Below are 24,749 nucleotides of genomic sequence, written 5' to 3'. Positions count from 1 at the left end.
TTGCTTTCATGCATGTTAAGAAAGAATATTGAAACAAATATAATAGTATATATCCATGTACTTTGACTTGTCATTTTTTGTCCTTGTAATTTTATTAATTTTTTAATCCTGTTAGTTTGATCCGTTTATAAATTATTTTGTGAAGTTTTAAAAAATACATATAAGGATCAAGAGCTGACATCGATAGAGTTGATTTTTGCTAACGTATACTCGATTCTTTTAACTTCTTTGGTGACGTATACTTAATCTTTAATTCCCTTACCACATTCTGTTTAATTAAGCCAAAATAAAAAAGAAAGATTTTCCTCTCTACTTTTTATTTTTAATCATTTCTTGTCAATTTATTTACATGTGAGCAAAAAGATTGACATATATAATTACAGTAAACATAATTTTGTTGGTGCCAGTTCAAAGTCTTCGTGTATATTTTTAAAACTATAAGGTTGACATTGTAGATGGATTGAACAAAAGGATTTGAGAACAACAACAAAAAGAAGGACCAAAAGTAAAATGTAATCAAAATATAAAGACCTATGTACTGTTATAATTTTTTTAAACAATGTTTTATGATTGTTTATGTTTTTTAATTTCTATAATTTTTGCTATTAGTAGTATTTTTAAGTGTGATAGCTTGCTGAATCAACTAGACCTTGATGCTTTTAGGAAGCTCAAAGATGAAAGAAATACGTCTCTTCGAATGTTAAGGTCACTTCTCGATCAAGTTGTTTGAAAAAATCACAATTTTAATGTGTAACTTTCTAACTTTTGCTGATGATCGATGTTTCTTTCTGGATTTTAATACTAATGGCAATTCCGCTTCGACCAATATCATGAATCCAAATCTTTCTTAATGTACATTTTGTTGGAATATTTTTAAAATAAAAAAGATATGTGTTTTTTTTAAGTCATATCCTTATAATTTAAGAAATTTTTATGAAGGGTTACGTAAGGAGTTATAATAAATAAGGAAAAGTTTATATAGTTAAGATGTTTGTTTTTGAATGAATCAAGAAATGTATATATTTTATGAGAAATGCATAGGTAGGCTGGGTGCATCACATCATTTGTAATCTATTTAATAAAAACAAAACACTTAAATGATATTAAATATAAATTAATTATAATATTAATAACAGTAGAGAGAAAAAAAGCAATAAATCAAACGTGCATTTTGTTATAAATAAAAAATAAATTTAAAAAAATGTCACATAAAGTTTTATTTAGATTACTTAAAATATTTTAATTGAACAGACTATAAATAATATGGTGCATATTGTTTACCTAAATATTTCTTTATATTTTATATATTATCTATTCTATAATAACTCTTTTTATTAATATTATTAATATTAATACATTAAAATCACATCCTCAGTTTTGGGAGGGGAAGACGACACCAACTTAAATCAATCTAATTAATGTAACTTAAAATTGAGACAAATGAAAAGATCTTCAAGTTGAAAAAATACGAATCCACTGGCTGATTTTTATACCTGTGGTTCATTGTTAGATGAAGAACCACTTGGCAAAAGTTCGTTAGAAATTTAAAAAAAAAAAAAACGAATTCTTTGAATGTTAGCTCACACTTCTCGACTCAAGTTATATTCAAAAACAAAATTTTAAGGAATAAAGTGTATTGAGGACAGGTCTTACATTTAAGACTAAAGTAAATTATTCAACTAGCTCATACCGTTGGGATAGGAGGAAGTAAATTATTTTGTACATAAAATTATAATGATATGTATTTAGTAAAAAAAGTTGAGAACAGAGAACATTAAAGTTTAATTTAAGGTTTGAAAATATATTAAATGTATGTCCCGTGTGAAAGATAAAAGATTTATTTGTCGCAGTTTTGTTTATTGCCAAAAAAAAAAAAAACACACACACACACACAAACAAAGCCAAGTCGTTCCTTTATCACGAGTGCACGTGGTAAAGTTTGTCCTTATCTTGACCTCAAGATGCAGAATATTGAACGTCTGTGCACCCTCATACCGTATGTAATGTGCAGATAAAGAAAAGAATTCAAATGCAAGTACATGTAAGAATAATTTAATATTCTGTCGAATATTTTCTTTTTGGCACGATATATTATTTCGTGGAATGTTTTCATGAAATGGATGTGATCATAGATATGCATCCAGAATGCGTGCTTTTAATTTCTAAAGATGAGAATAAAAGTGGAGCTTGAAGGCTCAAATCAACAGGTCTTATTTAAATAAAAGTTTAAACTTAAAAAATGAAAAATTTTTAAAGTAATTGAATTTTTAGGCCTAATCCTGATAAGTCTTGAAAAAATAAGTTCGAGTCCAGGCAATCTTTCAAGCCTTATTATCTTTTTTTTTTTTGTAATCTATGTAAAACCAGTGCGTAGAGGAAAAATTTAAAGCTTAAACTTCTTTAATTTTTAATTAAAAAATTAGTCTTTTAATCCTTCAACTTTTAACTTACCTGTAATTCAGTCCTTCAACTATGACTCACTGCAATTCAGTCCCTCAACTATAATTCGCTGCGACTCAATCCCTCAACTTTTGATTCACTTATAACTCGGTCTTTATTTTTTAATTTTTTTAAAAAATTTCTAAGAGAGATAAAAAAATGCTCATATATTATTTTAAAATATCCTCTTCTTGCTCATTGATGTGAGATATAAGCTAACATGAAAAAAATTAATAAAAGTTAAGGAACTAATTTTTAAGTGATTCAAAAGTTGAGAGATTGAGTCATAGGTGAGTCATAGTTGAAGAACTGAGTCACAGTGAGTCATAGCTGAGGGATTGAGTTACAAGTGAATTAAAAGTTGAAGGACTAAAAGATTAATTTTTCCTTGTTGATTTATCGACTCTAACTCTCTTAACCTTCTTTGTTTGATCAAAACTCTCACTTTCTCAGCCACAAGATTGAATATTTCACAGTCACTCATATGCTCTTTTATTGGCCGTCGCTTATCTTTGCCTCACTTGACATCTCTGCTCTCTCGTTATCCGTCGATGATCCCTGCCTTGTTTCTGATCTTTGCCTCACTTAAAGTCACTCAGCTCTCCCTTCCACATCTGCTTGCCCAATCGCCCTCACATCTATTACATCTGCTCTCCCTCACGCCTCTCATGATTTGTTTGCTTTCCACTCGTAGCTATTATCTTGTCGCGGGTGCTAGATGGTTGATACTTTGATCTTTGATTGTCTTAGATGCGTGCTCTAATTCTCACCAAGTTTAAATAAAGTAATTTTTTTTGGCCAACTATAGTACTTACCTTAATTTATTTTATATTTATTTTTAAAACATTCTAATTAAATTATAATATTAATTTTTATTTTTTATAATTGTGCTTATGGGCTGAGCCTTGAACTTTTTACATAAGGGCCAAGCCTCATGATTTGAAAGAATTTTGAAAAATCAAGTTTAGGACTTGAGCTCTTAAAGGTCAGACCCATAAAAATTGGGCTTGCTCATTTTTCAACTCTTTTAATTCCTTACACTGGAATAAAGATCCAGCCCAAGCTAGTTTGTTTTTGGGCTCACATCAATTGGGTCCATATTCACCATTTTTCTTAGTTTAAAAAACAAATTAAAATATTTAAGTGGGGAATTGAATAAATTAAAATATTTAAGTATTGTTCTTTTATTGTTCCGTAGCAACATGTCAAGATAAACATTAATATTAATATTGTTATGAAAATAAGAAAAATACTCTTATAAAAAGATGAGAAAAATGTAAGAGGTTGAGATGAGGGAGATGAAGAAGACCAAAGAGAGAAATGGAAAGAAATTGAGAAGGAGCTTTTATTTACTTTAGAAGAATTTTTTGATCCCATTTATAACTCGTATTATTAAATTTTTACCATAATTTTTTTCTTTTATCTTTTATTAAATTTGAAAAGATAAAATAGATTGTTAAATATATATATATATATATATATGTGTGTATAATAGAGATAAAATTAATAAGTTCTTAAATTTTTAAATAGAGTTAATAAATTTTAAAGTTTTATTTAATTTCAGTAAAACATGTTAGAGATAATTTATAAATCAGATAATGAGGGTTTACATTGCAGCAACGAGCTCATATTATTTTGATTATTTTCTCAGCCACATTATTCCATGGTTACAAGTGCACTAACCTTGTCAAGGAAGAAGAGTGCAGTGAAAAAGAGCACTTAGAATGGAAGACGATGCTGCTTCGTGCCTGGGTCGAAAATATAAGAGGAAGAGACAGGAGGGTAAATGGTGGAAGAAAAGATTTTACTCCTAAAATTTAGCCGTTTGTGGAGAAAGCAATTTGATTCCACACCCCATTTTCTCTTCCTCTCTTATTTCCTCTCATTTTTTATTCTTCATCTAAATAGGAAAAAAATCATTTTCCCTTCTATTTTCTTCTCATGTTTTCTTTCTATACAAACAAAGCATAGCACAAGATTAAAAAAATATATATATATATTTTTATGAGAATAAATATTTTATTAATACGTAAAGCTTTTTAAAAACTGTTTATATTTTATATAGGGGAGAGTATAACATTTGGATGTATATATATATATATATATATATATTATATTAATAAAAATACTCCCAAAAAATCATTTATGTTATAGATTATCTAGCTTTAATATCAAAGAACAATTCTTCGGGAGGGTATGGATATCCATACTTGCATTACAATATCTATAAAAAGATATAATATAATACCATAAAATATTAATATTAATATCAATAAGAAATATAAAAATAAATTGCCGGACCTCTCATTTACTTTTCCCCCCGCCAGGCTGTGGGAGACAAGCGTTATGTGTGTGTATTAATATAATTTTTAGTTCTTTTTTTCAATTATTAATTTAATTTTTAAATTTTGAATTTAAACAATTTAATTCTTAAAATGATTGAGTTGTATAAATTTTTTTAACTCTATACAATTCAATCATTATAATTCTTTAACTAAAAATTATAATAATTAAATTGTAAGTCAAATTTTAAGAATTAAATTGATAATTGAAAGAAAGTTTAGGAACTAAAAATTATATTATCCCTTATTTTTAATAAGCAGTATAGTATTTATTATTAATTATAAATAATCTTTAATGTATAGAAAAATGTGTTAATAATATATTAAACTCGACATGAGTGCATGTACTTTTATTATTATCCATACATTTGTACATGTTATTAACGAATAAACGATGATGATGATGATACCATTAACCAATATTCCAATAATATGGTTGGTTATATAGATTAATAATCTTTTGGCCCAAAAAAAAATCTTATAAACTAGCAAAGTTTATATTATAATTATACATTGCTTCACCCTGTCAAAAAATATAAAATATTTTTTAATATAAAATGTTCATAAATACAAGATATTTTGAATCTTTCAAAGTACAATTAATCATACTTTTTTAAAAATACCTTTTATTAGGGATGTAATTAAAAGTATTTTTAATTAAGATATCCTATTAAATAAGAATAAATATAAAATTAAAATATATAATTTTAAAAAAATTAACTAATTTCTCAAAATGTAATTTAATTTGGGTCCCAGTAGGAAATAAAACGAATGGGGAATTCAAGGTTAAATCTAAAGGGAAGGAAAATATCCCCCGTGCAGATCGGCCACGGTGGAGAAATGGGGGAGTCAATATGGGCCTAACTCTATCAAATCCATTTGGGGTGTTTGATAAGGAAGGGGAAGCAGGCCTTATGCAGCCATCTTTATTAAAAGTTTCTAATGGACTTGTGAAGTCTGGACATTTGGTGGGAGTGACTGTGTTGAAGAATGATTGTGGTCTTGATATTACAATTAGAGTTGAAGAGGATCTAATGGAGGCTGTCCAGAGAGGTCTTCAACACGTGGCAAAGTCGGACGAGATAGTGTCTTCAATTAATGCAATTCCCATGCAAGAGCAGGCACACAAAAGTATCTTTGCGGACGTTCTTATGGATAAGGCGAGCTTTAAAGCTTGTCCCTCTCAGGTAACCTTTCTTTGTGAACTTTTTATTCTGGAATTGCAGGGGGAACAGGTTTGAAATTTTGAAAAAAATATTCTGTGGATTTTCTTGCTGTCTTGGAGACTCGAGCTAGCGGTAACAAAGCCCGACGACTGGCTCAGTTGTTGGGGTTTAAAAATTTTAAAGTTGTTGAAGCTCAAGGTTTTAACAGTGGTTTGTGGGTTCTGTGGGATGATTATAAATGGTGTTTCGAGATTTTGAAACTTCATGATCAGTTTCTCCATTTATGCTTGGATGATGGTACTTGCAAGAAGTTCTTTGCGGCTGCTTACGTTAGTCCAAATGCCATCAAGCTTCGAACTTTGTGGGCTGAATTGAGAAATATTAATGAGGAGATTGATGCTGCATGGTGCATAGGAGGTGATTTCAACAGTACTTTGTTTACCTATGATCGAAAGTCTATGTATCGCATAGGAGCTAGCATTGATCGCGACTTTGTTTGGTGGGTAGACGAGGTGGAAATTTCTGATTTGGGTTGTTTGGGTCCTTACTTCACTCGGCGTCGTGAAGGAAGTGAAAGTAGAATTGATTGTGTCTTTGGTAATAATGCTTTTATTGAACAGTTCCCTAATGCCTCTGTTTTACACCTTCCTTTTTTTAAGTCGTGATCATAGGCCTCTTTGGCTAAGATTGAAGGAGCAGGTGCCTTCATACAGGCACCAGGAACGAGTGTTTTGATTCGTTGCCAATCAATCCTGCATGGATACTTCATAATGATGTTACTCGCATGTTGAAGGGTATCTAGTTTGGTACTGATGATTGGGGTCATAATGTGGAAAACTTTACTAATATTGCTGCTGAAAAATAGAGCTATGATGTTTTTGAGCATCTTGGAAAGAGAAAATGGCACTTGCCAAACAGACTTGGTGTTTTGAATGGAGTAGTAGTGAATTGTTTTAATCCTTCGAAGATGGAAAAATTACAACCACATATTGGGAAAGAGCTAGAGGAGATCTTGTTACAAGAGGATCTTCTCTGGGGTCAAAAAGCAGAGTGTGATTGGTTGTTCAAGGAGACAGAAATTCCAAATATTTCCATGCTCGAGCTAATGCGAGAAGAGAGAAAAAAAGAGGCTTTGAAGAACCACTCCAATGATTGGGTTTATGATACAGGGGAAACAATGCGTATCGCTTTAAGCTTTTTTTTCAGAATTTTTTTAGAGAAGAGGGAGGACGGGTGCGCTTGGAACGTGGCGAGAAGTCCTTCGCTCTGATTGATGAGAGTGAATTACGGCGTATTGGAGACTGTGACAGAAGAAGAAATCAAACAAGCTATCTTCAATACGGGAGCTCTAAAATCTCCAGGGCTGATGGGGAAGAGAGACTCCTTTTCTTCTCTCTCTCCTTTTCTCTCCACTTTTGTATCTTCACCCTTCATTAATTTTATCTTTAAAAAAAAACCATTTAATAAAATAATATAGGGGTGGAGATGGGAGAAGAGGAGAGAAAAAAAGAGAAAGAAAAGGAGAGTCCCTCTCTCGGGCTGATGGGTTTAATGTTCTTTTTTTTATTTGTTTATTTAAATTCGATGACTGTACTTAATACATGCATTCATTTAATATATTAAAATTCATGTCAATAGTTACAAATTTATATTTTACTTAAGATTAATGAATGAGTGAATTTATTTGAACCGTTGATTTGAATTTCAACAATACAGATGTAATACAGTTATCAAATCCAAATTCTTTTTCTAATAGAGTTAATGGCACCTTGTGGGACCTAAAGTGGTGAGATTTGTAAAAATGGCTTTTGTGGATCCATTAGTATTAATGAAGTCAATAGCACAATGATAGTCCTTATTCCTAAGAAGGACCATCCTGAGATTATTAGAGACTTTCACTCGATAAGTCTATGTAATGTGTTCTATAAAACTATCATAAAGGTTCTGGCAAATTGGATCAAAATTGCTCTACCTAATGTGATTGCTCCAAATCAATATGGATTTGTAATTGGATGACTCAATTATGACAATATTATTATTGCTCAAGGAGTTATACATTTTATGAGGAGAGTAAGAAAGGATTTATGGCTATCAAGAATGATTTTGAAAAAACTTACGATAGATCGAGATAGGATTTTGTAGTCGACTAGAATATAAAAATTCATACCTTTAAGAGGAATTAAACAAGGTGATCCCATCTCCCCTTACTTGCTTGTGATATGTATTGAGACTCTGGCTCATCTTATTTAAGAAGAGACTAATAATGGTAATTGGTGACCAGTTAAGTTAACTAAAAATGGCCTAACATTATCTCATCTTTTCTTTAATGATTTGGTAAGTTTTATGGAAGTGGCTATTGATCAAGTGCAAATCATTAAGAAATCCCTAGAGACATTTTGATTGGCTTAGGGTAGAAAGTAAGCTTGAACAAAGTAAGAGTTTTTTTTTTTCCTCTCGTAGAGTGTTAATCATACTCGGGTTAAGTAGTTGACTGATTTTCTTGGGGTTAGAAGAATAGGTGATCTAAAGAGATACCTCAAAGTGCCTCTTCTTCATGAGAGGGTAAATAGGCACACTTATTATTTATGGTTGACAAAGTTAATGCTCTTTCACTTCCAAGCAAACACATTCTTTCTAAATCTATACTTTTTGCTATACCCTTATATGCTATGCAAACTTCCCCTATCCCGATTAATGTTCGTGATGAGTTGGAGAAACACGTGAGAAATTTCTCGTAAGGATCTAATAATACTCGAAGGAGAGTGCACCTTGTTAACTGGGATGAAGTGTGTAAGTTGAAAACAAGAGGGAGACTTGGTACAAAACATCTGGCATAGCAAAATAATGCTTTCATGATGAAGGCAGGATGAGGATTAATTGAAAGGAGGTACTCTTTATAGGCTCAAGTGATTTGTGCAAAATACAAGTGTGAAAATGAGCTTATCCTTAGGGTTAATACATCTTGTGTAGAGAAAGGTTTTGAGAAAATCACTGCCTAAGTTAGAGCTAAAACTGTTTGTTAGAAGGCTAAAAAACATAGATCTTTTTCTCTCAATAAGCTCATGACATGTTAAGAGGCAAGCTTATTGAAAATGATCCTACATGGAATTGACTTTGGAAATTAAATATCCCTCAAAGATGCAAGACTTTGCATGAAAGATTGCTAATTAATTGGTCACGTTGTAGGTAGAAGTTGTGTAATGACTCAAGATATGATAAATGTGTTACAATAATGGAGTATATCTTGCATGTTCTTCAAGATTTCTTGATGCTCAAGAGGTTTGGCTTAGACTTATTGAGCCATTTAAGAGGAATCAATTTTTTTCTTCTCCATTGAGGACATAGCGTGGGTGGAATTTGAAGATTAATGCAAGGAGATAGGGGGAGTATTGGAAAGAGTTATTCGTGATTATTTATTAGCTATTATGAAAGAGAAGAAATGAATGTGTATTTGAGAAGAGAGTATCTACCACTGATGTTGTCATCAGGTACTTCGAAGGCATTCTTCACTGCATGCATGATGCAAAAAGTATGATGAGGCAAGGGTCGATGCAAGGTTGAGAACATCAATTTGAATATTTCTTTATGTCAAGTAGAGGATTTTGACATGTATATGAACATTAAGGGTGCTTTTTTGAGAGCATATCAAGGTATGGGATGTAGGGGTGATTAAAGATGGTGAGGGTTGTCGCTTATGAGGCTTTATGTTTCACTTAGAACCTGGAGATAGCCTTATTACTGCTAAACTTTGGGCTTGTTATATGGGATTAAAGCTTGTGAGGGATAGGGGACTCAGAAAAGTATTGATGAGGAGTGAATGCATGGAAGCCATGTCACTTATTCTAAGAAAAGAATTGCATGTGGAGGATATGATTATTGACAATATTCAATTGCTACTGAAGAGGGATTAGAGAGTGAAATTGCAACATGTGACTCGAGATCAAAACAAGGAGGCTAGTCAATTAGCTAAGTATGCATTGCAGCTCCCCTCGGGTCTTCATACTATAGAGGCATATTCCTTGAGAACAATTGTTAATGGACATGTGACATAATTTTTGTTGCTTTTCTTTGTTTTGCTTTACTTTCCTTTTGTATTAAAAAGATTCTTGTTTAATAAAAATGTATCATGTAGGATGTTTGTCCCTCATGTTTCTTCTAGTAGAATAATACTCTATTTGGATTATATATAAGTCATTTTTTAGAAGCATCCTTTTGTCCAAAATATTGGTATTGGATAAATTTTATATTTTTTTAATTTATACCCTTGTTTTTTTTTATTCATTGTCTATAAATTCTCTATATTTAAAGATCATGCTTGTGTTCCTAGGAACTTTTAAAAGGGCAAAAATGGAGAGGATTGTACATTTTTAAGAAATCAAGATTTTAACTAATATTTTTTATAACGATAAGAATTATGTACCTAATTTTATATACTTAATATATTTATATTTATTCAAATCATAACAAATGGATATTAGTATGTTAATTAAATTAATAACAAGTATTTGTTATAGAATAAATAATTGCCAAAAAAGACTTTATCACAAATTTAATTGCTTATAAGGCCTAGAAATTTTTTTTGGAATAAGGTCCTTTAGTAGCATAAATTCAAGGCTTCAAATGATCAAAATGCCATAACCAAATGCTCTGCTCTCTTCTCTCTATTGCCTATCACAATTTTCGATAGCAACTTTGACACTATTATCGAATAACACCAAAATTAATAAAAACTAAATTTTATAGTAAAGCGCAACCTAAGTCGTCTCTTCAAGAGTCAATAGAATAACTATTTGAATTATAATTATGAAAAGGTAAATAATGGGTGGGTTTTTTATGATGAAATTAAGACTAAATTAGAATTAAATAAATAGAGAAAATTCAGCTAAGAAAATTATCAAGCACAAGCAGCGTAATTAATCACAACCCAATCACCTAAACTTAATCTTCCTCGTCCACAAATTAAATTAATTTTATTTAACTTTATTATTCTGGTTTTATTATTTATTTCTCAAATTATCATTCAAAAATTAAACAAGAAATTAAGTTATAGATTAATTAAAATCTCCTTTAACCCACAACGTAACAACTGTTCCATGTTAACCACACCAGAAACAAAACATGTATAATCACCTACGTTAGGCAAAATTACTCTTATGTTACCATATCAATCGATTATAGCAAGTAAAACCTTATATAAAATTTATAACTCAAAAATTATACAATAAAGCTACTCTAATCAGCAATAGCAGCTAAAGCATAAAATTCAGAGGTAGTGAGAAGAAGAGCAAATTGAAATAAAGCTAAAATAAAATTTTCTCTGAATATTAAAGACTTTGATTAAAATTTAGGATCATAGTTTGTGATTAATCACATCAAAAAAAAATTAACTATCCATAAAATTAAAAATTAAGAAATATGAGATGAAAATAAAAGAGGCTATCTGTATTGAAGAAAAAGAAGAATAGCAACTGCATATGTGGTTCCTTCCTCCTCATGCCGCCAACATTTTTTCTCTTTCTTTTTTGTCCAAGTCCTCCGTCTGCTCCTCCCTTTTATATATATATATATATATATATATGATTGCGTCACTCTAAACAAATAAAATCTAATAATTTACTAAAATGATAAAATTATCTTGAATAACCCTAATTAAAAACTACACTAAAATACCCAAAATAAATTCAAACAAAATTTTAAAGATTTAATTATTGATTTGATCTCCAAGCATGCCCAAATTCTTCTTATTCAAAATATTCTCTATCAATATCTTTTAAATTGAATTTAAAAAAATCTGCACAAATAAAATAAAATTAAATAGCACCTGTGTAAAAATATTATTTATATTTTAAAATCAAAGATTTAGTTAGTTAAAATTTTAAAACTGAATATTGGCTAATAAAATCAAATAATATCTAATTAAACTCAATTAGCTTCAAATAAATATTTAAAAATCTAAATTAAAAGGATAAAAATATATAAAATTATTATTTATCAAACTTCTACCTCTTCGTTGATGAACAATGGTGAGGCATGATGCTCATCTATTAGTCATAGTTTTGAGCCTCCAAGGACCTTTCTTTACACTTTGTCTTTAACTTGACCCATTTTGATTTTCTCGTTGAGTTTGTTCAAGTTGCCTTAGTTTACCTTTCATTGATTAGGGCTTGTCTTCAACCTCTTTAGACTCCATCTTCAAGAATCAATTATTTGCTTCAATTAGTTGGAGTAGTTTATTGAATTGGATCTTAAGATTACTTGAATAGAGAAGCATGGGACCCTAGGTGGTACTTGCCTCTATGTCAGATGCATCCTTTCAAGGTAATCTATTATTGAATTTTTCTTAAAGAACTTATTCATTTTTCTCTTATTCTCTTTTTCTCCATCTCAAGTTGATGACCAAACAAGAAAACTAGGCATTAATTTCTAATGCAACACTTGATACATTGATTAAGAGAATCGGGAATTGCCACTTGTTTGTAAAATTCTTGATTTATCAGTAAGTCCTAAATTGTTTTTGCTTCATAAGGTAGATAGAAGCTTTAACGATTTACATTGACATGGAAAGCTTGCTTGTAGGCTCAATTAAATTAAGTAGTGTATATAAACTTGTAAATTTGAAGGAATCAATTGAATCTTGAGAACACAATATTGCTTAGGCTTCTTTACTAGGATATTGAATAAACTAGATTAGGATTTTAAGAAGGAGCAGATGTTTCTTGTGGTGTGAGTCATTACTCTATAATTTTTCTTATACTGAAAAGAGCAAGCATAACTCGAAAGAGATTACATCAAAGAATTAATACATAATAGGACTCTTTCATTAATTGCCTCCTCTTGTATAAGAGGTGGAGGGTGATCAAATTTAAAAAAATTGACATCTAAACTATGGGAAGTTTCACTAAATAGTTAGCATAAGTATTGGAATCTCTATCGATATGGTGGATAAATACACTCCAATTCCTATGATATAACACATGGGCATCATTAACAATATCCTTAAAAGGGTAGGAATCCTTACACCCTTTTGTCAGAAATAAAATAGCCTCAGTATAGTCACAAAAAATGTCCATAAAGCATATGCCTTCTACCCAGCAAAGATTCAGTCCATTCATGATTGCAAGGAGCTTCGTAATTGTAGTTGGTACATTGACAAGTTTCATAAAAACCCCCTTAATCCAATAATCATGAGCATCACAAATATATCCTCCGTAGTTGTTATTACCATTCATGATAACAGAACCATGTACTTTCAATTTATAGTCATTATTTCTATCCAAGAACGTCACCCTTGAGCATTTGGTCTCAAAAGACCATCCTCATCAAGGATATGCTAGGACATGTTCATATGCACATCCTCATTAAAGACAAGCTTACATTAGTCCATCTAGATATCCCAGGAAATATAATTAATCAGTGTTACCCATTGTACCTTTCTCGTGAATCCCTTGCTTGCTTCATTCTTTAAGTTCCATTTAATCCAATCTATCCTAACTCAAGATGCAAAGGTGTTCCAATAATCCTCTCGAACAACATTCTTACATCTCTTTAGTGCATTTCGGCAGTCTCGAACTAGATGAATTGAGTCTTCCATAATCTTGTAATTACTCCATAATTTGAAAGTTAGGTTTTATGTACTAGAAGAATTTTGCAATTTGCACCTATTTCCTATTCTTGTTAATGCTGTGAACCACACAATAAAAGAAATTAGATCCATTGCTGCATGACTTCGTGTACCAGAATCATATCATGTCAACTGCAAGTTTGTTCATGGATTTACAACTTGAGTTTAAATTTTTGAATATGAATCTTTATATTTAGGCAAGAAATGGTATGTATTTAATTATTAATCCCTTTGTTAATTTGAAGGAGGGCTTTTAAATCTGAAGTTAATAAGTAAGGGACAACTAAAGTAAACAAGAATGATCCTGGAGTAAGAAAATTTCTTCTTCTCTATTATCAATGAATGCACAAACATTATGTTCAATTAATATCACGGTTAATTTTGGTCCTCCATGTATTTGCTATATTGTAAAGGTATTCTCAATTGAGAGGAAGATATTGCTAAGAAGTGTCCTGTATGTTGTGGAAATTGCAATTGTAAAGCATGTATGTGCTATGATAAATTAAAGTTAGTCCTCTACTTCTATTTTTGAATACAAAAGAATGAACTATTTTTAATAGATTGACTAATGATTATGCTTATTTCTAGGTGGGAAGACAAAATGGAGAATGAATATGGTTGAATGGAGGGTGCAAATGTAGATGTTGAGGCTTTGTTGATTGGCTATCATTTGATAATGTATTGATGTCCTCAAAAACTTACTTTTATATGCCTTAATTATGGGTGAGACTTTTTTCTTTAATCAATATTTATGTTTCCTTATTTCTTTGAATAGGATATTATGGTTGATGTCGCGATGTTCGATGGATCACTTGGAATGATCTTTGCATTTTTTGCATTACAAGATACTATAATTGATGTTGGTTCCTTATTCCTTTGAATATGATACTCTATAAAGCAAGGACTTCCTTTTGAGCATTACATTTTTCATATTAAGTATGCTTATAAATAACATACTCCATCAAAATAGCTTAAATCATTTTGTTAAATACTTTTTAAGTTTAAATATTTGTAATCTATCTTCTAATCTTTAGATGTGAGACTTCTTTTATGTTTTAATATTCCTTTTATTATTTTCTTCTTCTTCTTTTATTATTATTCTTTTTCTTGCTTGAGCTTGTACTTTTTTAATTTCAAACGCCTTAAGTCTATTCAATTTCTTCTTCTTTTTTCTTTTCATTCTCTCTTTCCATTTTTTTAATCTCATGTTTTTTTCTTCTTTCATTCTTTCATTTTTTTTCGTTCTCTCTCTTTTCTTTTTTTCTAGTATCTAATCGAATGGCACTTGATATCATATTAGATTTTTTATATTACATATGTTTAAGGATAGTATATACTCCATAAAAATAGCTTAAGGCATTTGATTAAATATTTCTTAATTTTATATACTTGTGATTTATCTTCTAATTTTTAGATGTGAAACTTTTTTTATGTACTAATATCGAGAAGAGTTGCAACTTTGGTGGAAAAGAGAAGAAGAGGATATTTTGAAGAACTAGAAGAAGATTCTAAAAAATTATATTCTCAAAACTCATATAAATGAGATTTTGTAAAGATTGTATAGATGATATTTTTTTTTCAAGTTTTATCTCCTGTGGATGAATCATTTTTCCATATAAAATTGCAATACCTCATGTAAAATAAATTTATTTTAAACTCAATGTAAAGTTTATAAAACATGAACCATGTATGATGTCAATTTGTTCAATATGTAAATTTTGTTCCATATTTTATAAGTTTCATTGTCAAGCTCATATAGGGACTATTTTTCATTCCTAACATTTGATTTTCATAATATGAAAATAGATTTTTATGAAAAATGAGCAAAATTTTCAAAATATTACAAAAGGATATCCTAAAAATTGAGGTGACTAAGTGTTTCATGAAAATTGATACAATTTTTAAAATATACAAAAAAATATATTCAAATATAAGATGTATTTCATATAAAATTTTGGCACGAAGATTTTCTTTTTTAAGAATATGCAAGAAGCATATTGGAATTTAAAGTGCATTCCATAAAAAAATTTGACACCAAGATTATTATTTTTAGAATATGCAAAAAGTATATTCAAATATAAGGTATATTTTATAAAAAAATTGACACGAAGACTTTTTTTGGGAATATGCAAAAAACATATTCAAATATATGAAAAAAAATTACATGTTTCGTTAAAAATAAATGGCATATCATAAAAGAAACTTTGCATATGCTTGATGATGGACTTAGAAAAATTAGTTTGTAGAGGCAAAATTTGTATGAAAAATAAATATTAATATTATTAATAAATTCTTTATGATTTTTATTAAATTATATTAAATATAAAACTTATTAAAATTAAATACTATTAAAGAACTATACATAAAATATAAAATTATAATAAAAAATGACAATAAAATCTTATCAAAATATATAAATGACAATCACATTTTTTTAAAATGTCATAATTTTTTTTAAAGTCCCTAACTAATTTTCTGACATTAATGATTTTAAGTTAAAAGACTAAATGACCCCTTCTTTAAAATAAAAATAATAGGTGTGGCTCCTTTTTTTCAATCATATTTTCTGTTTAAATAATCATAACTTCTGCTTTATAAATCGTAAAAATTGAAAAAAAAAATCATAACTTTTTATGTAAAATTTCTCTTATGATTAATAAACGAATTATGAAAATAATCAATTTTAATCATAATTTTTGTTCTAGCAATTTTTAACATTTATTTTTTAAATTATAAGAATTAAATAAAAAATTACAGCTTCTGATGTAAAATTTTTTTTATCATTAAAATTCAAGTTTTAAAAATAACCAATCAAAATTTTTTATTCAAATAATCATAATTTTCATTCTGTAAATCGTAAGAATTGAATAAAAAATCATAATTTTTTACATGAACCCTTTTTTAATTTTATTTTAAACGGTCCAATTTTGTAATGACAAAAAGATACCTAAGAACTTTAGAAAAATTATGAATTTTGAAAAATTTGATTGTCATTTATATATTTTGATAAAATTTTATTGCCATTTTCCCTTATAATAACATAATATAATACACACACCCCACCATTAGAATTATGCTTTTTATTTTAACTAATAAAACTTAACTCTTTTTAGTTTTGATTAATAAAAATAGATTCAACTGATAAAGATTTAGCTCATAATTTCTTAAGACTTAAATTCCTTAAATTTTCTTGTGCCCAAAAAAAATTAACTCTTTTATACTACATTTCTTGTAATAAAATTTTCACTTTAAATAATAAAAAAATTATTTTTTAAACTATCTCTCCTTTCTTTTTAAAACTCTTGAAAGTTAAAACATACAAATAAGATTTTGGTCAAATAAGTGAAATTAACAAGAGTATAGTTTTGGGATCTGCTTCGTTTTTCATTAAAAAAGAAAAAAATATCACGTGGTATTTTGTTTTTTCTGCCGAAATCAATCAGTCCGAGCGAGGTGATTCCAAATTCCAAATTTGTCGTTTTTGGGGAAGATTTTTATGGAGGCAGGTCAGAGTGGTTCGATGAATGAAGTCATTATTATCGGAGTTGAGGCGTTGCAAGCGCTCTATTCGTCCTTCTTTCCAGATGGGCTGTACTACGTGATTGATTCGACGAAGCTCTCATTCCTACGTAGTGCATACTTTCACTGTAAATACCATATTACGTGGCTGATATCTCGAACGCACACTAACATTTCAATTTCATCGATGATTATTTGATTTGATTTCCTCTCGATCTTTCTCTCTTGTTCGCTCCCTGTTAGTGCGTCACTTGCCTGCAACTAGGCTTTTCTTCTTCCTCTTTTTCAATTTCAAGCCGTGACAATGAGACTTTCGCACGCATTGACGCAAGGAACTTCCAGAACAACATCATCGGCGCCGCTCGGTCGCCATAATTTCATTTTGAGCCCCTGTGCCAAAAGGGTTTCTGAGTTCGGGAATCATAGATCGAGTTTTCTAAATTGCGGGTGTAGCACCTCAGGGTCTGCTGTCTCTTCTGCGGCAAATTCTTCATCGCCTGTTATCGCGTCGAATTCTCGCATATCTCAGAAGAAACCTGGGAAGTTGGAAGCTATTGAGGAAGAGATAGAGAAGGTAAGAGTTTGGTACGGTACAAGCTTTTGGAATTATTTGTGATGCACAATCAAGCTTAATTTCTGCTTCCTTTTTTTGTTTTGGCCAATGGATTTTGTAGGTCATTTATAGATGCCGGTTTCTGGCTATTCTGGGAGTTTTTGGCTCATTAATCGGATCGTTTCTATGTTTTATCAAGGTACAATTGTTAGACTACTATCGTTGGTTTTTTAAACACAGATCACGCAGAGAGAACCCATCTGCCGCTTTAACGAGTTCGTACAGAATCGCGGCTGAGGATAAATAGTTCCGTCTCCACTCTTGCTATTTAATTAATAATTAATTTGTCATAGTTGGGATAGTCATATGACATCTTTAGATTATTTGTTGTGATTGATTTATAGCCATGTGCTCTTTGGTTTTAGGTCTTAATTGGACACGCCGACATTCATTTATAAAAAGCATGCTTTTACTTCTTCCTTTCCTTTTTTGCCATAAAAAGGACATGCTTTCACTTAAGCATGCGGCTTTGTTGATCAAGAAGGACATTGAAGCCTTACTCCTTAATTCTGAAGCTTAGATGATTGGGTTAAATATGGTTATATGTATATATACACATTAATAGTTACTCCAATATGCCCGTCAGTTTCTGTACTTCCCCTGTACCTTTCAGTCTCAAGCTCTAAGGAGATGAACATACCTTTGAACAGGGAGGTAGGTAGAGCCGGGGGAAGAGGAAGCTTTTAAATTTTATCAGAAAGGAAATTTGTAATTGCATAAATTTGATTGAGTTGATTGAATGGATTTTCAACATCATTGATCACTCATTTTACTTTGCCTGATTATCTCATTCTATTGCATAATAATTGTATGTTATTGACCATTTAACATGCAGGGCTGCACATTTGTTGCAGAGACTTTTATGATATATTTCATTGATCGAAGTAAAGTAATCCTGATGCTGGTAGAAGCTATCGGTGAGTATCTCTAAATACTAAAAATTGACCTACTCTAACTGATTGTTGACAGAGAAGGATATAACAAATTGACATAAACAATTTTTTGCAAATTATTAAATCAAGTCGCGTCTTTTCCGAAAGAGAAAATTAAAGAAAGAAATACTTAACATTGCCTATACTCCTTAACCGCATTTTTGAATTGATACTAGAGATCAATTTGATGCAGTTAGCAACTAATTTTCGTGTTGAGATAAGATAAGCTCTTACCAATGTATCAAAGGGTATTGTACTTTGGCTTTATTATTAAAAGTAGATCCATTTTAATTTTCAAGATGATATCAAGAACTGAATGATCACAAATTTAGATTTGCAGTGGTATAGTTTTAATTTGTTTTTTTAATATTCTTCAGTTTTCACTGGAATGTCAATTGCTTATGAAGCCTGAACGTGGCATAAACTAATTATGTTAATTTTAAGATTGTTGCCAGTGTTAAACACTTTTCTGACATTTGATATACGACCATTTCTGTCTCATAATTTTTCTCGTTTTTGCATTGTTGCATATGCAGATGTCTATCTTTTAGGAACCGTTATGCTGGTTTTTGGAATGGGTCTCTATGAGCTCTTTGTCAGTAATCTTGGTAGTGCAGGCTCTCTGCCAGATCAAAACGATTCTTACAGATCCAATCTCTTTGGTTTGTTCCCTCTGAAGGTTAGCTTTTGCACATACTCTTTCTGTTTTCCCCTTTGCTTGTTGGTCACCTGCTGATTATCCCAACTTATCTAACTTGTGTGTCACGGGACCACTAGGTGATGAAGTTTATCCATATTATTACAAAAGCACTTCTTAAATGAAACTCTTGCTCCTTCCTTTGGTATTGCATTGTACTGTGTCACTTGTGAATAGCATTTTCTTGTTTTTTGGGCCAAAACAGCAACTGGTTTATTTGCTCAAGTGACATGCATAGGGAGGAGGCTTTTGCGTGATGTGTATTTTCACTGTCTGATGCATCTGAAAGTTGGGGGAAAAAAGAAGTTGGATTGATCTAAATATGAGATAGATTACTTAAACCATGACTCTGGCAAGTTTACATTTTGAAAAATTGTGCTTTTATATAGAGAGATGTGCAGGATGTAAATTTCCTTTTTTCCCATCCTCTTCTTATATAAAATGTAGAATTGTTGTCAAGAGAATTCATGAAGGTTGTCACTGGTCAGTCAAAAAAACTTCCGTTCAGTTTATCTATGTTTGGCAGTGGTTGTGGTATTCTTAAAAGTTTCTGTTGGGTGAAAGTTACATCCTCCTTGATAGTTGCTTTGCTCAGACATTGTTGACATGAGATTTGAAGCTTAATTACCGTACAAAAACACTCATGGTGTTCCTAGACAAGTTCAAAAGTTACATTATAATTGTAATAAGATTCTTGTTTAAAAAAGAATTTTTATGGTTGACTGTAGCTACCAATGAAACATACAGTTCAACGTTCCCTTGCTGCAGAGGCTTTTTTTTTTTTTTTTTGAATGGAAACTGAAATCAATTGCTCAAGGAAAAAATAGGCGCAAAGATACAACAAAGTGAAGATCAAACTAGATCCAATCTTTCACATGCCACCTCCTGCAAGAAAGGTGGAGATTGATCAAAGATTTCAAAAGGAAAGGCCCCCCCATGTCCATATTTAGCTAACAAATCAGCATCCCAATTAGATTCCCTGTACGCAAAATTTATGAAAACAGTCCAATCTCTATGTATTGCTGCTGCAGAGATTTGTACTACTGACATGTGCTCCAAAATGTAATATAGTAGTTTGCAAAATTATGGCCTTGTTAATTTGTTAGTCCGAAACATTAATTTTAAGAGAAGTATTGTTGTGTATCCCTTTCAGGAACGACCAAAATGGCTGGACATAAAGACTGTGAATGAACTGAAAACGAAGCTGGGTCATGTGATAGTGATGCTACTTCTGATAGGGTTGTTTGACAGGAGTAAGAAGGCTGTTATACACACTCCTGTGGATCTGCTCTGCTTCTGTGCTTCCGTCATGCTTTCCTCTAGTTGCCTGTTTCTACTGTCTAAGCTGAACGATGATAAATGAGGTCTTTCCCGCATGCATCATGATATCAACCTTTGGATAAAGTATCCTAGGAAGATGAAGTAAGTCATCCACATTACTGTGTTGTATATATATTAAGATGTGCAATGTTTAATATATATATATATATATGTGTGTATGTATGTATACACACATGTATGTATATATATGTATACATACATGCATATGATGTTGTTTCATGCTTGTCTTGATTTCTTCTTGCTTCTGTTTTGTAGAGTTAAGTTAAATAAGTTATAAAAAATTAATTCAAAAAAAAGTTAAAAATTTAATAAAGCAACGGGTTTGAATGCATTGCAACACTCTGTTATGCGATACCCTTGGTAATGGAACGTAGCTCCCACTATCAAATTGATAGTTATGCAAAGCCGATTTTTGTTGTGGTTTCTTTTATTTAATTAGATACTCCCTCTAGCCCTTTTGCCCTTTTTATAAGGCCTTGTTAACTATTTTTCAAAGATTTAGGAGATTAGCTAAATGTCCAAAAATTTTACAACTTTATTTTCAAAATTACATCTTGGTATAGTTCTTTTTTGGGGGGGGGGGTGGGGAGAGGAAAAAGGCTACTCCCCTTATTCTATTTATAAGATAAAGAGAGGGAAAAAAATGATCATGTTTATAAAGCATTTGTCAATTTTTAATGTTTCTCTTTACATTTGCTCTTATTAATGCTTTGAATAAAAAATGTTAATAATAAAATTTAAGAATATGTGTCAAGGGTAAATGTAAAAATTTGTTAAATTTTAAGATAAAGTGAGTGAAGTTAAATGTTTTCTTTGGTTCTTATGATAAAACATGTTGGAAATGATTTATAAATAAAATTAAAGAAAGTATTAATTAAGGTTAAGGTAAAAGAAATGAGGATATTTTGAAAATGGGTTATAAATATTTTATTGAGTTTTGTAAAGAGTTTTCTACTAAAGTCTAATGGATATAGTCTTATGAATAGGGTTGAAGGAAGCAGGAAGAATCTCATTAAAAAAAAAAAAACACTCTTTCATGAAAGGACTAAATGATGATTCTAACATAGCATGTAAGGATTAAGAAATTGAAATGTAATTAATTTGTCTGGATCAATTACTACAATACTCTTCCTTTATTTTATTTAAAACACTACCCCTCCACAATTGTTGCCGGGGTTAGAGTTTTGGTGGTGGTCTAGCAGATGAGTTAAAGCCCCATCACCGAAGCTCCAGCAACAAGTTTCACTTTGGTTCTGAGGCCTTGATAGAGTATTTTCAAAATATTTTGGTCCTTCAATGCAACAAAGTCCTTTTTGTGGTTCTTGAATGATACTCTCTCTCTCTCTCTCTCTATATATATATATATATGTATATAAATATTATGAGTAATATGTTACTTCCTTAATCCTTAAGTTCTAATTGTAGGGTCCTTTTACCTAACAAATATTAAAAAAGAAAAGACTTAAATTGGTTATTTGTAATTAGTGCGTAATTTTTTTTTCATAGAATTACCATAGTATTTAATTGACAGCATTTGTGAATTTCCATTGAGTAGGAAAAATGGAGTGTTAACTAGGGGTATTTTAGGGGGAAAATTTTTCATGTGGTAAACAGATGTGGAGGGGATCTTGCGTTAAAGTCCTTAAAAGGATTTATATATTGAGAACAAAAGAGGTATATTAACTAAATGTTAAAGAGTTTCTCTCATTAGAGTTACAGAAAGGACAAATAACTCAGTAATCAAGAAAAAGGACTAACAACTTTGTAGGCTAGTGATATGAAAATGTCATGAGTTTTTCTCAAGTTTGCCATGAATTAGTGTCTATATATCCTTTAAATAATAAAAAACAGAGAAAAAGAGTTGAGAGAAGGCATTTAAGAGTTTTGACACTCAAAATTTTTGTTTTTACCATCAATCCCTTGTGGGATGGAGTTCAAATTTGGTGCTCATCACAGTGATGAGCACTGCACGTGGCCAGATTTTAACCTTTGATTTTATCTTGAAATGATCTCTACTATTCATTTTAAATTAATTTTTAAATATTTTAAATATTATATTTATTAATATAAAAATTATAAAAAATTTTGATGTTAAATCTAGGTTGTTTAGAATACATATATATGTTATGTAAAAATAATGAAAAACTTTGATATTAAACTAAGACATTTAGATTATCATTGAACTATTTAAAATATATCTGAATGGTCAAATTATAAAAGTTATAAAAAAATTAATATTAAATTAAACTTTTTAGATTAAATTTGTATCGGCCAAATTGATAATAAATAAATTGATTATTTTTTTATATTTTAAAAAAATTATTTTGATAAATGTAATTAAAAATAAAATTTTTAAATTTAGATGATTCAGATCTCATCAAATGTTCTGAGTATCATGATTCTCATTCTTAAATAAATACAGAAGACAATCCAAATTTAATATCAATATTTTTTATAAACTTTTATTAATAAATATAATATTTAAAAATTAATTTAAAATGAACGTTGAGATCATTTTAAAATAAAATGAAAGGCTATGATTTGGCCACGTAGTAATGAGCGTTCGGTGCTCATCACCGAATGCAAACGCTGTGGGATTTCTCAGCCTTGTGTACCAGACTGAACTCTCTTTAATTTAGTTCTTCAATGGTAATGGTGACTGATTAATCTTTGCTGATGATATAAAGGACATGATGATGATGATGATGATGATATACAAGCAAGGTTGATATCCACCATAGCACATATATATATTTGGTGGTTATTAAAGGGGTGGAATTGCTTCGGTGGTTAACCATGTCATGTTAGCTTGAATGTGAATCATCTAAAGTTCCAGGTCCCAAAAAAAAAAAAAAAAAATCATCTAAACTAATAAAATTTTAGTTTTTCCCCGACTCCTTACAAAAATTTGATTATGGTTAGATTGATGAATAGAAGAAATTTGATTCTCTGTGACTAATTTAAACTTTTAGATATAAAAATTTCGTTAAAAATCAAGAATACCTTTAATCCAACCAACAATGTTTGAACCGCTGAACATGATCATGCAAAAGGACTTAGTTTCTTTTTTCCCACCCTTCATGACCCCTTATTAAATTTACACTGTTTAGATTTAATTTGAATACTTTAGATTAAACATTTTAATTATACATTCTTTAATATAATTTTTTATTAAATATGATTATCGAAATAATGTGGATATTCGAGATTTGATACAGGTGGTCCAAATTAAATATTCAGATTATTTGGCTGATCAAAATTAATAAAGAATTTAAATTTAATATTTTTCAATTTAATAAATATAAAATTAAAATTAAAAACATTTAATCTGGACAGTTGATGTTAATATAAAATTAAAATTTAAACATTTAATCTGGACAGTTGATGTTGATAAAAGTTCAGCAAAGTGTGAGATGAGAGAAGGTGCGTTCATTGCAGAATCATATATTAAAAAAAAAAATCAAAAAAAGTGTTTATCAAAAAATTAAAAAAAATTGTATTTACACCGCGAGAGAGAGGCTTTGGGCGCCAACTGCAATGTATGGAGGGCAGAAAGCAAGCCGCCATCTCAAACGCTGTTAGCGTGTCAACTCTTTATTGGGATCTTTTTTATGTTTTTAATTACATAAATCGTCGGATAAATAAAATATGAATACATGGTTTGTCTTATAGGCCTACTTATCATAGAATCAAACCTAAACTATCCATCTTTATATTAAAATAAAATGAAACAAGTGTGTCCTTAAAAATGTTTCCACTATATCATAATCACTATTGCATATAACAATCATTATAATGCCCCCAATGCAAAACGCCCATGGTTTTTTCAATTTTGTTTTCCTCCTTATAATCAATGGTATTTTTTTTTTTCAATCTTATTGGTAAGTCATGTCTTATTAACTCACCAAAATTAAGGAAAATTAGTTTAAAAAATAAATTTATCTTAAAATTAAGCTACTTTCCATTTTGCCCCTTAATTTAAATCATACTAGTAATTTGATATGTGAGATTAGTGAAGAGTTTTTTCTTAAATAATGCACATCTTTTTAGAATTTGCAGACAGACATTTATGGAATTGT

General features: G+C 30.1%; 2 protein-coding genes across 2 annotated transcripts; both read left to right on the top strand.

Moving 5' to 3' along the window:
• Positions 1–5,635: 5,635 nt before the first annotated feature.
• On the top strand, positions 5,636–7,217 carry LOC129322061 (uncharacterized). Its single transcript, XM_054968094.1, has 3 exons — positions 5,636–5,968; positions 6,067–6,582; positions 6,813–7,217. Exons 1-3 carry the CDS (start codon positions 5,636–5,638, stop codon positions 7,215–7,217), a joined length of 1,254 nt encoding a protein of 417 aa, XP_054824069.1.
• Positions 7,218–17,103: 9,886 nt separating this feature from the next.
• LOC129323038 (uncharacterized) lies at positions 17,104–20,889 on the top strand. Its single transcript, XM_054969577.1, has 5 exons — positions 17,104–17,661; positions 17,762–17,839; positions 18,536–18,617; positions 19,169–19,311; positions 20,483–20,889. Exons 1-5 carry the CDS (start codon positions 17,392–17,394, stop codon positions 20,690–20,692), a joined length of 783 nt encoding a protein of 260 aa, XP_054825552.1. The 5' UTR covers positions 17,104–17,391; the 3' UTR covers positions 20,693–20,889.
• The last annotated feature ends 3,860 nt before the right edge of the window (positions 20,890–24,749 follow it).

This window comes from Prosopis cineraria, unplaced genomic scaffold (genome assembly GCF_029017545.1).
Source record: "Prosopis cineraria cultivar Desert tree isolate PC_DT_omini unplaced genomic scaffold, ASM2901754v1 PC10, whole genome shotgun sequence".
Taxonomy (NCBI): domain Eukaryota; kingdom Viridiplantae; phylum Streptophyta; class Magnoliopsida; order Fabales; family Fabaceae; genus Prosopis; species Prosopis cineraria.
Note: the sequence above shows the minus strand (reverse complement) of the source record. Positions and strands in the feature narration are given on the sequence as shown.